Genomic DNA, 13,095 nt, shown 5'->3' with positions numbered 1-13,095 from the left:
GTAACACTTTGACTTTAAAATTAAAATCGCCCTGGTTTTCAAATCCATCCATGGCCTCAGCCCACCTGCCTCCCCCATCTCCAACGATACAGCCCACTGAGATAGCTGCGCTCCTCCAATTCTGGCGTCTTGCGCATCCTCGATTTTTAAATCGCTACCCCCATTGGTGGTCATGTCTTCAGCTCTGTTCATTGCGTATTAATTGTATGAAGGTGGAGGGCATTAACTGGGGATTCACTTGTTCCCCTATAAATAGGCACAGTGCGCCAGGGTGTCCCTGGAGAGGGAGGACGTATTGTCCACCAGCTATGCTTCAGGCCTTCAATACCAGTGGGCACCAGAGGGGCTGGCGTGCATCATCACCCCTGGGAATGTCACGTTAATCTGATTAGCTACGTTTTCTTTAAACTTTTGTTACAGTATATTAGTGGCGCCCCTTTCAGAAGGGGAAGCTAGTTCCTCTTTATTGGCACCTTCTGGTTGGTTCAGTAGAGGTATAAATAGACACAGACTGAAATTGTGGTTGTTGGTTTTGGAGATGCATGCTTATAATCTGTAACTCCATAAATAAATGCTTATAAAAGTGTGTAAAGATTGGTTCCAGTTCTAACCTTCACCAGCTGCCTTTCTGGAGTATAACAATGAGCTCTGGAATTCCCTCCCTAAACCTTACCACTAGTCTACTCCTCTTTTCCTCCTTTAGGACACCTCTTAAAACCTACCTCTTTGAATCAAGCTTTTGGACATCTGCCCCAAGATCCACGCATGTGTCTCAGTGTCAAATTGTTTGATAACATTCCTGCGAAGCACCTTGGGATATTTTACTACATTAATGGTGCTATTTCAATGCACGTTGTTGTTGAAGTAATAATCCATTCCCACCAGATCTGCTTACTTCCCTTCGTTAAAGGGTCAGTCTGCAGTCAACTCCACAGAAATCAGCACTGTTCCTCGGGTTGCCAACTGTGGTTGGACTAAATTCTGTGAGGCTTAATGACATGACTGCCTTCCTCTAACCAGCCCAACCCAATCTCCCACTCTTGGTCGCCCAGCACATCATTCCTCAAGGCAATCGATCAATAATGGTGGTAATACTGCTCATAATCCTCTGAACTCCAAAAATCACAATTTATCATGTGGCTTCGAAGCTCATGTGAGCCAGGGGCACACTGCACTCTCGAGAGGTTGCCTCCTGCTGTTTGTTTTAAGCCTGCCTGGAGCAAAATGGAAGAAAATATTCCTGTGAATTTTCTCCCAGATTCCAGAAGACTCCAAGACAATCATTGAGGGTTGGTCACCTTCATCAAATCCTTTGGGGGAAGTCCAAATAGGGCGGCAAAGTGGCGCAGTGGTTAGCACCGCAGCCTCACAGCTCCAGGGACCCGGGTTCGATTCCGGGTACTGCCTGTGTGGAGTTTGCAAGTTCTCCCTGTGTCTGCGTGGGTTTTCTCCGGGTGCTCCGGTTTCCTCCCACAAGCCAAAAGACTTGCAGGTTGATAGGTAAATTGGCCATTATAAACTGTCACTAGTATAGGTAGGTGGTAGGGAAATATAGGGACAGGTGGGGATGTTTGGTAGGAATATGGGATTAGTGTAGGATTAGTATAAATGGGTGGTTGATGGTCGGCACAGACTCGGTGGGCCGAAGGGCCTGTTTCAGTGCTGTATCTCTAATCTAATCTAAAAAAATGTAATGCCAGTACCAAGACTGGAAGCCTGGTCACCTGAACAGTACTAAACCACCTTATGTGTTGCAGTGATCTCAACTTAATTCACTCTACCAAATCCTATTTAACATTTACAATGAATTACTGACTAATATGTTTACAAAAATCTATGTTCACGCACAAGATCTCACAAACAGCAATAAGATGAATGAAAGGTTGTCCATTTTGGAGGAATGTTACCCAGGATGTAAAACACTCCTTGCAGCTTTTCATACAACACCATGGGATCTTCAACACCCATCTGACCAGACAGATGACAACTCAGTTTAACATCTCATTCAAAAGAATAATGAAGCACTCAGAGTACTGCATTAGACTGTCAGCCTCAATTATGTGCTCAATTCTCCAAAATGGGACAATTTTCAGATATCAACTGAGCCTTGCTGACTTTTAGATTTTAGTGGTCCTTGAAGTCACAATACCAGGTACTTGCTCCATAACCAGAAGTTTGAAGGTTGCATTCAGATTAACTTGTTCAATTAATAGAATGGAAATCACAGCAAATTTTTAAATTTTAAAAAATGAAGCTCCCCATACAAGATGATTTTTTTCAGCTCCCTTGATTATTCAGTGGTGAATATGTTGTGGTACAATACAGAGTCCTCCAGTAAGACCCCAGATCTCTCGGGAGTTACCTGATCTCAGTGGAGTAGAAATCACTATAATTGGCCTCAGTATCCTCAGGCTACTACAGGAGGAGGGAAAAAGAAAGAGGGAGCAGAAATATTAATTTTTAGTGTTTGGCATGAAACTTCAACTGAACCCCTATAGGGCAGTTTTAGCAAAGGAAGAATGTGGGCCAACTCAATTAAAATGCAATCTAAAACACTTAAAATTCACTTTCAAACTATAAACATATCCATGTTTTACCCCCAATTTACATTAACTTGCTCTTGCTTTATTTAAATGGAGTTGGAAGAACTCACAGTTTTTCCAGTAATTGGCTGGTGCGCTTGGCCCGGAAGGAGTCTTTCTCATTAAGGTCTCGGATCTTGCGTGCCAGTTCTCGAACTTCTCTACTTAGCTTATTGTACCTATTAAAAATAGAAGGGATGAAAATCTAATTTTTCACCACTAAATAACTAGTTCCACATTGTGACTGGACAAAAATGTAGAGCAAATAAAGACAAGTATGATCAAACTCAATCATTGGGTCTATCGCATGCACTAAGAAAATGAAGTTTCAGGCCATTAGCAAGGCACATTTAAAAAAAAGCCTAACCCAAGTTGTGAACCACTCAAAAGGTCCACAACAGAATCAGTCACCCCAAATTACCACTATCGCACTTAAATCTCAAAGTTGAGAGAGTAATCTTTAAACTTGCAAATCATCCATTGTCTTGAAAGTTCAGGCCAATGCCAATCACCAGTCTGATTTGAGCATTACTGTGGCAATGATGATCTTTCTTGCAATTCCATGAGCTTATTGCAGTCCAAGGATTTTGCGACTCATTCTCAGAAATCCCAGTGGGATTGCGACTGTCCTTTACAATTGCTTTCACCTCCTTTTCTCACTCACCTGTTGCTCTCATTCTGTCTCTATCTGGTCCCAGCTCAATTGGAATTTGCTGTTACAGTGAAGTTGCCAAGCTCTTGAGCTATGGTGCACTTAACGAACTTCTTACTTTTGGGAATAAAAAGGTATCACATGGCTGTGAAGGGAAGATGTCCTGACAGGCCAAGCTAGCAAATCGCACCCGAGATGCTGTATGACCTTGAGTGAAAATTCTCAATTGTCATGATCCTAGAAATTACCTTTAGAAACAGTTTTATCCCCAACTTAAAAGGAATCCAGGATTACTATTAGCTAAAACAACATACAACTCTAGTTTACAGGGCAATAGCTCCTTATTCAGAGCCCAGGAGAAAGTTGATATGAAGTCGAGGTACTACAGCAAATTTTTCCCCACTCGAGCTTTGGTGAACCAGCATTATACAGCAGTGAATCGACAATGAGGAAGCAGTTTTTAAAATAAGAGCTGCAAGTTGCACTTACACAAGGGTCAAAGTTACTGTGTGCAACCTAAACACTGGGACTGTTTGTATCTGAAGTTAGTACAGAAACTCATTTGCACCAGACTGCAAACTGCATCCTGATTAGGAATGGAAAAAAGGGTACACCAAAATTCTTCCAATAATAATTTGCATTTATATGGCACCTTCAACATAGCAAAACATCCCAAGGTGTTTCACAGGAGTGTAATCAGACAAAATTGACACCAAGCCAAAGAGGGAGTTCTTAGGATGGGTGACGGAAAGCTTGGTCAAAGAGATCATTTTAAGTAGGGTCTTACAAGAAAAAAAAGAGATGTGGAGAAACTTAAGAAGGAAAATCCAAAGTTTAGAGTCTAGGCAGCTGAATGCACAACCTCCAATTGTGAGGCGAAAGGAGGCATGTGATGCATAAGAGGGCATAGTCAGAGGAACACAGTTCTTAGAGGGTTGTAATGTTGAAAAAGGTTGCAGAGGTAAGGAGGTGCAAGATCACAGAAGAGTCTGAATACAAGGATTAGCATTTTTAAAACGGAGACATTGTTGGACTGAGAGCCAATTCTGGTCAGTCAGTAAGGACAAGGGGTGATAGGTGAACAGGACTTGGTGTAAGTTAGAATCCAAACAGTGGAGTTTTGGATGAATTCAATTTTACAGAGTATAGAAGATGGGAGGCCACCCAGGAGACAATTGGAACAGTACCAGTGTTTTTTTTTTAGGTTGGACACAATAAATTTGTCCTCGCTGCAAGTGCAACTTGCAGCTCTTATTTTATAAACTGCTTCCTCATTGTCAATTCACCGCTGTATAATGCTGGTTCACCAAAGCTTGGGTGGGGAAAAATTTGCTGTAGTACTTAGACCGCACATCAACTTTCTCCTGGGTTCTGAATAAGGAGATATTGCCCTGTAAACTAGAGTTATATGTTGTTTTACCAAATAGTGATTCTGGATTCCTTTTAAATTGGGAAAAATTGTTTCTAAAGGCAATTTTTGGGATCATGACGATTGAGAATTTTCAATCAATGTCATACAGCGTCTCAGGTGGTGTTTGCCAGCTTGACCTGTCAGGACATCTTCCCTTCACAGCCATGTGATGCCTTTTTATTCCCAGAAGTTAAACTGCAAGCTAATAAACTAGGCGCAGGCCAATTTAGAACCACAATCCTCAACAACCAGGTCTTCTGATTTTCTAGGTTTTTCCACCCCCTTAATTTGAGTTTAACAAATTGTGAAATCAACTTCAAGCATTTTAAGGTTACTCATTCCCTGCGGCATAGAAAGGAGACAGATTCAACCAAAGATTACAGAGCTTTCACAAGTAAGTTTATCAAATAAATTGCAGCCACACAAGCAAGATCTGAAATAAGTCTTACAAATGAAAGCATTCAACCCAGTATTATTTGTGGTAAATTAGAAGGCTCAAAGCCAAAACTAATTAAGCCTGATCAAGATCTCACAACCCAAATGGCACCCAATTAAACACTCATTTTACAAACTTCTAATTTAATAAAAAAAAAGTTAAGAATCTCAAAACAAGAAGCTGAACAGTTAGGAGTTGTTCTCCCCGCCAAGATTAGCAGCAGCCAATTCAGCACCCACAGGTGGGTTTGTTGTTGGTATTCTTATGCATTACTACTATTTTCAAATAGATGTGGTTTGTTGTTCTTACTGGGTCTGGGGAGATGCACTGCAGCACTCAGATGCTGGCCTACCTGTCACTGTCACAAATGTAAAGAAACTCCGACTGACTGACATGTAAAAGGATAAGAGAGCAAGTTAAATGGGTCACAGAGTTCAGTCCCAGTGCTGAATTGGCTATTAAATACAATGTTATGGGCCTCAAATGAATGCGAGTACTGAATTCTTCTGCCTCCAACCTTCAAATTAAAAAGATGCTTCTCCAGTGATACTTGTCTGGTATGAACCATGGGAGAGTGGAATATGCACCATATGCTGCTCTTATGCAATCTGAACTAAATAAGTTCCAAAGCAAAAGAACAAGGCAATATTTGACTTCAGGATCTTAAATTTCCCCTATTCACATTTGCACTTAACTCATCATAAGCAGATACCAGCTGACAATGAGCTGGACATGCACAGTTTGTTGCTGCGCCTTCATTTAATTATTTTCTGGACTGTTATGCTGCAGTTAAACAACTGCTACTCGTCTCAGAGTATCTAGGGAGTGCAATCCATAGTCAGTGCGTAGTTATTCTGCCAAACACCATTGGCTGCAGTTTGCACAGAGGGGCTCTGCATTCATATCCAAGTTCTATTCCCTGGACAGCTACTTATTGCTAAACAGAAAATGCTGGAAATACTCAGGTCAGGCAGCATCTGTGGAGACAGAAAGAGTGTTAACATTTCAGGTTAATGACCCTTCATCAGCCTCTCCACAGATGCTGCCTGACCTGCTGAGTTTTTCCATTATTTTCCATTTATATTCAATTTCCAGTGTCTGGAGTATTTTGCTTTTGATCTACTTCTTAGCTTTTGGAGAAAGTACACACTCCCACCCACTTTTTAATATTAAAAAACAGAAGATTTTAAAAGTTCACTGGAGATGCAAGAGTTACAAGGTTGGATTACATTGCAATCCAAAGCAGTACAAGCCAATCTCTTGACCTTAGTGTGCAAGAGAGTTACATCAGAACCCAATTCCCAGATTATAGGGTCACTTTGTTGATGCAAATAGTTGAACGACACTGATGAGAATGTCATTCTGCTGACCTCATTACAGCCTTGGTTTAAACATGGACAAAAGAGCTGAATCAAGAGGTGAGGTGAGAGAGACTGCCCTTGACAACCAGGCAGCATTTGACCAAGAATGGCATCAAGGAGCCCTAGCAAAACTGGAGTCAATGGCAGTCAGCGGGAAAACTCTCCGCTGGTTGGAGTCATACCTAGCACAAGGAAGATAGCTGTGGTTGTTGGAGGTCAATCATCTCAGCTCCAGGACATCACTTCAGGAGTTCCTCAGGGTAGTGTCCTAGGCCCAACCATCTTCAGCTGCTTCATCAATGACCTTCCTTCAATCATTAGGTCAGAAATGGGGATGTTCGCTAATAATTGCACAATGTTCCTCAGACACTGAAGCAGTCAGCGTAGAAATGCAGCAAGACCTGGAAAATATCCAGACTTGGGGTGGTAAGTAACATCCGCGCTACACAAGTGCCAGGCAACGACCATCTCAAACAAGAGAGAATCAAACCATCTCCCCTTGACATTCAATGGCATTACAAGCACTGAATCCACCTCTATCAACATCCTGGGGGGGGGGGGGGCGGGGTACCATTGACCAAAAACTGAACTGGAATAGCCAGATAAATACCGTGGCTACAAGAGCAGGTCAGAGGCTAGGAATCCTGCAGCGAGTAACTCACCTCCTGTCTCCACAATGCCTGTCCACCATCTACCAGGCACAAGTCAGGAGTGTGATGGAATACTGTCCACTTGCCTGGATGGGTGCAGCTCCAACACCACTCAAGAAGCTCAATACCATCCAGGACAGGATAGGATAGGATGCCAATCACTCTCTCCACCACCAAAGCACAGTGGCAGCAGTGTGTACCATCTACAAGATGCATTACAGCAACACGCCAAGGCACCTTCGACAGCACCTTTCAAACCCGCGACCTCTACCATCTGGAAGGACAAGGGCAGCAAATGCATGGGAACACCACCACCTGGAAGTTCCCCTCCAAGCCACACAACATACTAACTTGTAACTATGCCGCCATTCCTTCACTGTCACTGGGTCAAAATCCTGGAACTCCCTTCCTAACAGCACGGTGTACTGAAAGGGTGTACCTTTCCCACATGGACTGCAGCGGTTCAAGAAGGCAGCTCACCACCACCTTCTCAAGGGCAATTAGGGATGGGCAATAAATACTGGCCGAGCCAACAATGCCCACATCTCATGAATGAATAAGAAAAAAAACTGCTTGGACAGCAGGAAGGTCAACCAAATGGATCTATGGTCTTTTCCAGCCTTGTGCTCTTGTGTTTCATCACAGATTAGACATTAATCCAGGGCTCCTTCCTCATTTCTGTGATTTTGTACGACACCGTACAATGCAGTTACCTAGCAGATGATCAGCAGAACGTTTATACTCCGTGCACGTTAAGTAAAACTATACCTGTTACATTGATTTTCAAGACATTATCAACATGACTGCAATATTTTGAAGAACAAACTTAAATTTATATAGTGCCTTTCATACCCTCAGGATATCCCAAAGCACTTTACAGCCAATTATCCATTTTGAAAGGCTGTTACTATTGCTATAGAAACATACATTACAGCCAATTTGCACACATGCTCCCACAACAGTAAATGAGATTATCCAGTTAAGCAATGTCCTCTTATCCTATGTACTTCTTTATCATTTAGTATTTGATATACTTTCATGAGATCTCCCTGAATTATCTTGCTAAGCTACAAAGCTCAAAATTATCCTACCTTTCTGCATCACTTAACCCAGTTACACTGGAGATCGGTCTCGTTATTAGCTGCACCCTTCCTAATCAAGATGGATCATTTGCTGCAGTGACCAAAGCAAAATTTCACTACTGCATTGTAAAGCCTCAGCATAACTTATTTTGCAAGTTCGATTGTGGCTTTACTGTGATATTTTCTGTCTGCAAATATCACATCAAACGAACAGCAAACTCCTGCTTTTGTTAAATTCCCCTTTTCTAATTGCAGCATCTGTTAGTAGCTTATTTTTCTTCCTCCCTCCACTTTTTCTGGTACTATCTAAATGTTTGTTCATCCTGTCTTCTTCACGATACAAATGCCGAACAACTGGCGATGTTTCAATATTGAAAGCCAAGTACTGTTACATCTAGGTCGTTCTAACTCCCCTTATGTGCCAAATCCAGTGTTTAATTTGTTCAGATATTTGTCTGTCCAATTGCACAACAAACCTAAATGCTACTGGAAGTCTTTTGAAGCACAGAAATGCATAGTGCAGGAGGTCATTTTATGTCTGTGCTGGCTTTTCCTGCAACAATCCAAAACTAATCTCATAGTCACATTCACTGCCCATAATCCTATATCTTCCACAATCCAAATATTTATCCAATTTTCTTTCAGAAGGTTCAATGGTCTCTGCCTCCATGCCAAAGCATTCCATTCTCCAACAAGTCGACAAAGAAATTACTCAGAAGCCCTCTCCATGTTTAATGACAAATTTAAACTGATGATCCCTTGTCACTGACTCCACAAAGGAATTAACAATAAGCCTACCACTCAAACTTTGCTCCTCACATACTTCTTCTCTCCTCATAATTGGCAGTTCCACATTATGCTTCAATTTATATGCAGCTTTTCTCCCCCTCACATTTCTGTTACACATGGACCTGTCCTATTTTATTTCACCCAACCACTTTCTGCATCTCTAAGCCAGAATGTCATGGGTTCAAGCTCCACTCCAAAGACTTGAGCACTTGACATTTCAATAATATTTTCAAAGGCGTCTTTCAGACGAAATGTTAAATTAAGGTTCCAGTCACCTTCCCTGGTGATGTAAAAGAGCTCCTGCCACCATTATGGTGTCCTGGCAAACGTTTATCCCTCAACCAACACCACCAAAAACAGATTGCCGTTTGGAGAGATGGCTGTGCACAAATTCCTTGCTATATAATTTCCTATATTAATAGAGGCATTTCAGACAGTAACCATTGGCTGTGATATGTTTTGGGATGCCATCAGCACTAAATAAATGCAAGTTCTTCATTGCTATACAACTACAGTGTGTCACTATGCTCTTATGTCACCTGTTTTGTAATGAGAACAGCACGATAACTCCCACTCTGTAATTGGTATAAATGTTGGTTCCCTCCTTATGTTGCCTACCCTCTCAGATTGTCCTGCATTTCCAGGAATGAAAAATTAATCTCCTAAGCACTGCTGCAAGCAATTTCTTTTTTCGTTCATGGGATGTAGGTGTCACTGGCAAAAACCAGCACTTATTATTTTCAACCCCAATTGCCCTTCAGCAGGTGGTGGTGAACCACTGTCGTCCGTGTGGTGTTGGTACTCCCTCAGCACTATTACGGAGGAAGCTCCAGGAATTTGACCCAGTGACAAAGAACAACAATATATTCCAAAGTCAGGATGGTGTGTGGCTTGGTGGGAAACTTGCAGGTGGTGTTCCTGTGCGCCTGCAGCCTTTGTCCTTCTACGTGGTAAAGCTCACAGGTTTCAAAGCTGCTGCTGCTGAAGCACTGCAGCGACTCGCCAAGCCATCTTGTAAATGTCACACTGTGCTCCAGTGATAGAGGGAGTTCATTTTTAAGATGGTGGATGGGGTGCCGATCAAGTGGGCTGCTTTGCCCTGGATGGTGTCAAGCTTCTTAAGTGTTATTGAAGCTGCACTCATCTAGGCAAGTGGAGAGGATTCCATCACACTCTTGACATGCCTTGCGGATGGTGGAAAGGCTTTGGGGAGTCAGGAGGCTAGTTACCCACCACAGAATTCCCAGCCTCTGACCTGCTCTTGTAGCTAGTGTATTTATGTGGCTAATCCAGTTAAATTTCTGGTTAACGATGACCCCCACGATATTGATGATTCAGTGATGGTAATGTTTGTCAAGCGGATGTGGTTAGACTCTCTCTTGTTGCAGGTGGTTATCAGCTGGCACTTGTGTGGCACAAATGTTACTTGCCACTTATCAGCCCAAGCCAGAAGGTTGTCCAGGTCTTGCTTCATGTACGCACAGACTGCTTCATTATCTGAGGGGTTGCAAATGGAACAGAACACTGCAAACATGCCTACTGCTGACCTTAGAACATAGGGACGGTCATTAATGCAACAGCTAAAGGTGGCTGGGCCTTGGATTCTGCGTGATGAACAGCTGCAGTGACGTCAATCAGCTAAGATGAATGACTTCCAACATCACAACCATGTTACTTTGTGTTCCAACCAGCGGAGAGTTTTCCCCGCCGAGTCCCATTGACTTCCTTGATGAGGGGTGGTGAGGGGTGATGAGAGGTGCTAAGACGGGATGGGGGGGTGGGGGGGGGGGGGGTGAGGGGTGCGAAGACGGGATGGGGGGGTGGGGGGGGGGTGAGGGGTGCGAAGACGGGATGGGGGGGGGGGGTGAGGGGTGCGAAGACGGGATGGGGGGGGGGGGGGTGAGGGGTGCGAAGACGGGATGGGGGGGGGGGGGGTGAGGGGTGCGAAGACGGGATGGGGGGGGGGGGGTGAGGGGTGCGAAGACGGGATGGGGGGGGGGGGGGTGAGGGGTGCGAAGACGGGATGGGGGGGGGGGGGTGAGGGGTGCGAAGACGGGATGGGGGGGGGTGAGGGGTGCGAAGACGGGATGGGGGGGGGTGAGGGGTGCGAAGACGGGATGGGGGGGGGTGAGGGGTGCGAAGACGGGATGGGGGGGGGGGTGAGGGGTGCGAAGACGGGATGGGGGGGGGGTGAGGGGTGCGAAGACGGGATGGGGGGGGGGTGAGGGGTGCGAAGACGGGATGGGGGGGGGGTGAGGGGTGCGAAGACGGGATGGGGGGGGGTGAGGGGTGCGAAGACGGGATGGGGGGGGGGTGAGGGGTGCGAAGACGGGATGGGGGGGGGGTGAGGGGTGCGAAGACGGGATGGGGGGGGGGGTGAGGGGTGCGAAGACGGGATGGGGGGGGGTGAGGGGTGCGAAGACGGGATGGGGGGGGGGTGAGGGGTGCGAAGACGGGATGGGGGGGGGGGGTGAGGGGTGCGAAGACGGGATGGGGGGGGTGAGGGGTGCGAAGACGGGATGGGGGGGGGTGAGGGGTGCGAAGACGGGATGGGGGGGGGTGAGGGGTGCGAAGACGGGATGGGGGGGGGTGAGGGGTGCGAAGACGGGATGGGGGGGGGGTGAGGGGTGCGAAGACGGGATGGGGGGGGGTGAGGGGTGCGAAGACGGGATGGGGGGGGGGTGAGGGGTGCGAAGACGGGATGGGGGGGGGGGGTGAGGGGTGCGAAGACGGGATGGGGGGGGGTGAGGGGTGCGAAGACGGGATGGGGGGGGGGTGAGGGGTGCGAAGACGGGATGGGGGGGGGTGAGGGGTGCGAAGACGGGATGGGGGGGGGGGGGTGAGGGGTGCGAAGACGGGATGGGGGAAAGGTGAGGGGTGCGAAGACGGGATGGGAGAAAGGTGAGGGGTGCGAAGACGGGATGGGGGAAAGGTGAGGGGTGCGAAGACGGGATGGGGGAAAGGTGAGGGGTGCGAAGACGGGATGGGGGAAAGGTGAGGGGTGCGAAGACGGGATGGGGGAAAGGTGAGGGGTGCGAAGACGGGATGGGGGAAAGGTGAGGGGTGCGAAGACGGGATGGGGGAAAGGTGAGGGGTGCGAAGACGGGATGGGGGAAAGGTGAGGGGTGCGAAGACGGGATGGCGGGGGGGGTGAGGGGTGCGAAGACGGGATGGGGGGGGGGTGAGGGGTGCGAAGACGGGATGGGGGGGGGGGGGTGAGGGGTGCGAAGACGGGATGGGGGGGGGGGGTGAGGGGTGCGAAGACAAGGGATTGCGGTGCGTTGGGGGAGGGGGGTGTTAGGGATCCTTGGCCAGTAAACTACAAATACCACACTGCACGGAGTCCAACCAACCCCGACCAGTCTCCGGCTCCTCAGAACGGGCTCAAGTACAATATATCGAAAGTATAACCTCTGCTACGACCGCAACGGCGTGGTAGCCGTTGTTAGGAGAGTCTCGCTCCAGGCAGGTGGAGACCGTTGCTAAGGCCTCACCAACATGGCGGCGCCCGCAGTCTCTTCCCCCCGCGCTGGTCCGCTCCTTGCGAAGCGCGGCCGTGTTACCAAAGGCCATACTCACTTGGTGTAATCCTCTCTCCGCTGGATGCGGAACCTGCGCAGCACCTTCACCTCGCTCAGGTTATTGTCCACCTCCCAAGAGATAAAATCAACTTTCTTCAGCAGTTTCTGCTCGTGGTACTTCAGCTTGCGCACCATGGTTACCAGTTCGGGGTCCTCGGCGAGTGGTCAGGGTGGCTGCCGCGCCGCCTGTTCACAGTGCAAACCTGAGGAAGAAACAGACAGGAGACTTTCTATAGCTGCTTGTGTGCTGCTGGGAACTGAGTGAAAAAACATTAACAAAAAGACCTGCATTTATACAGCGCCTTTCACGGCCACAGGACATCCCAAAGCACGTTTTAATTTGTTTAATTAGATGTGGGCATCACTGGCTGGAGTAGCATTTGTTGCCCATCCCTAATTGCCCTTGAGAAGGTGGTGGTGGTGAGCTGCCTTCTTGAACCATCTAATGGAAGTACACCCACAGTGCTGTTAGGGTGGGAGTTCCAGGATTTTGATCCAGCGACAGTGAAGGAACGGCAATATAGTTCCAAGTCAGGCTGGTGTGTGGTTTG

The 13,095-nt window shown here is 46.7% G+C and overlaps 1 protein-coding gene across 1 annotated transcript in view; it reads right to left on the bottom strand.

Annotated features, from left to right (window-relative positions):
• Positions 1-12,734, bottom strand: part of imp3 (IMP U3 small nucleolar ribonucleoprotein 3) — a 355,078-nt gene extending 342,344 nt beyond the window's left edge. The window contains exons 1-2 of the mRNA XM_068037927.1: positions 12,543-12,734; positions 2,654-2,761 (exon numbers count right to left, since the gene is read on the bottom strand). Of these exons, the coding sequence (XP_067894028.1) occupies positions 2,654-2,761; positions 12,543-12,679 (245 nt within the window). The 5' untranslated portion in view covers positions 12,680-12,734. The remainder of the gene's footprint in view (positions 1-2,653; positions 2,762-12,542) is intronic.
• Positions 12,735-13,095: the final 361 nt, after the last annotated feature.

This window comes from Heterodontus francisci, chromosome 8 (genome assembly GCF_036365525.1).
Source record: "Heterodontus francisci isolate sHetFra1 chromosome 8, sHetFra1.hap1, whole genome shotgun sequence".
NCBI classification, from domain to species: domain Eukaryota; kingdom Metazoa; phylum Chordata; class Chondrichthyes; order Heterodontiformes; family Heterodontidae; genus Heterodontus; species Heterodontus francisci.
Note: the sequence above shows the minus strand (reverse complement) of the source record. Positions and strands in the feature narration are given on the sequence as shown.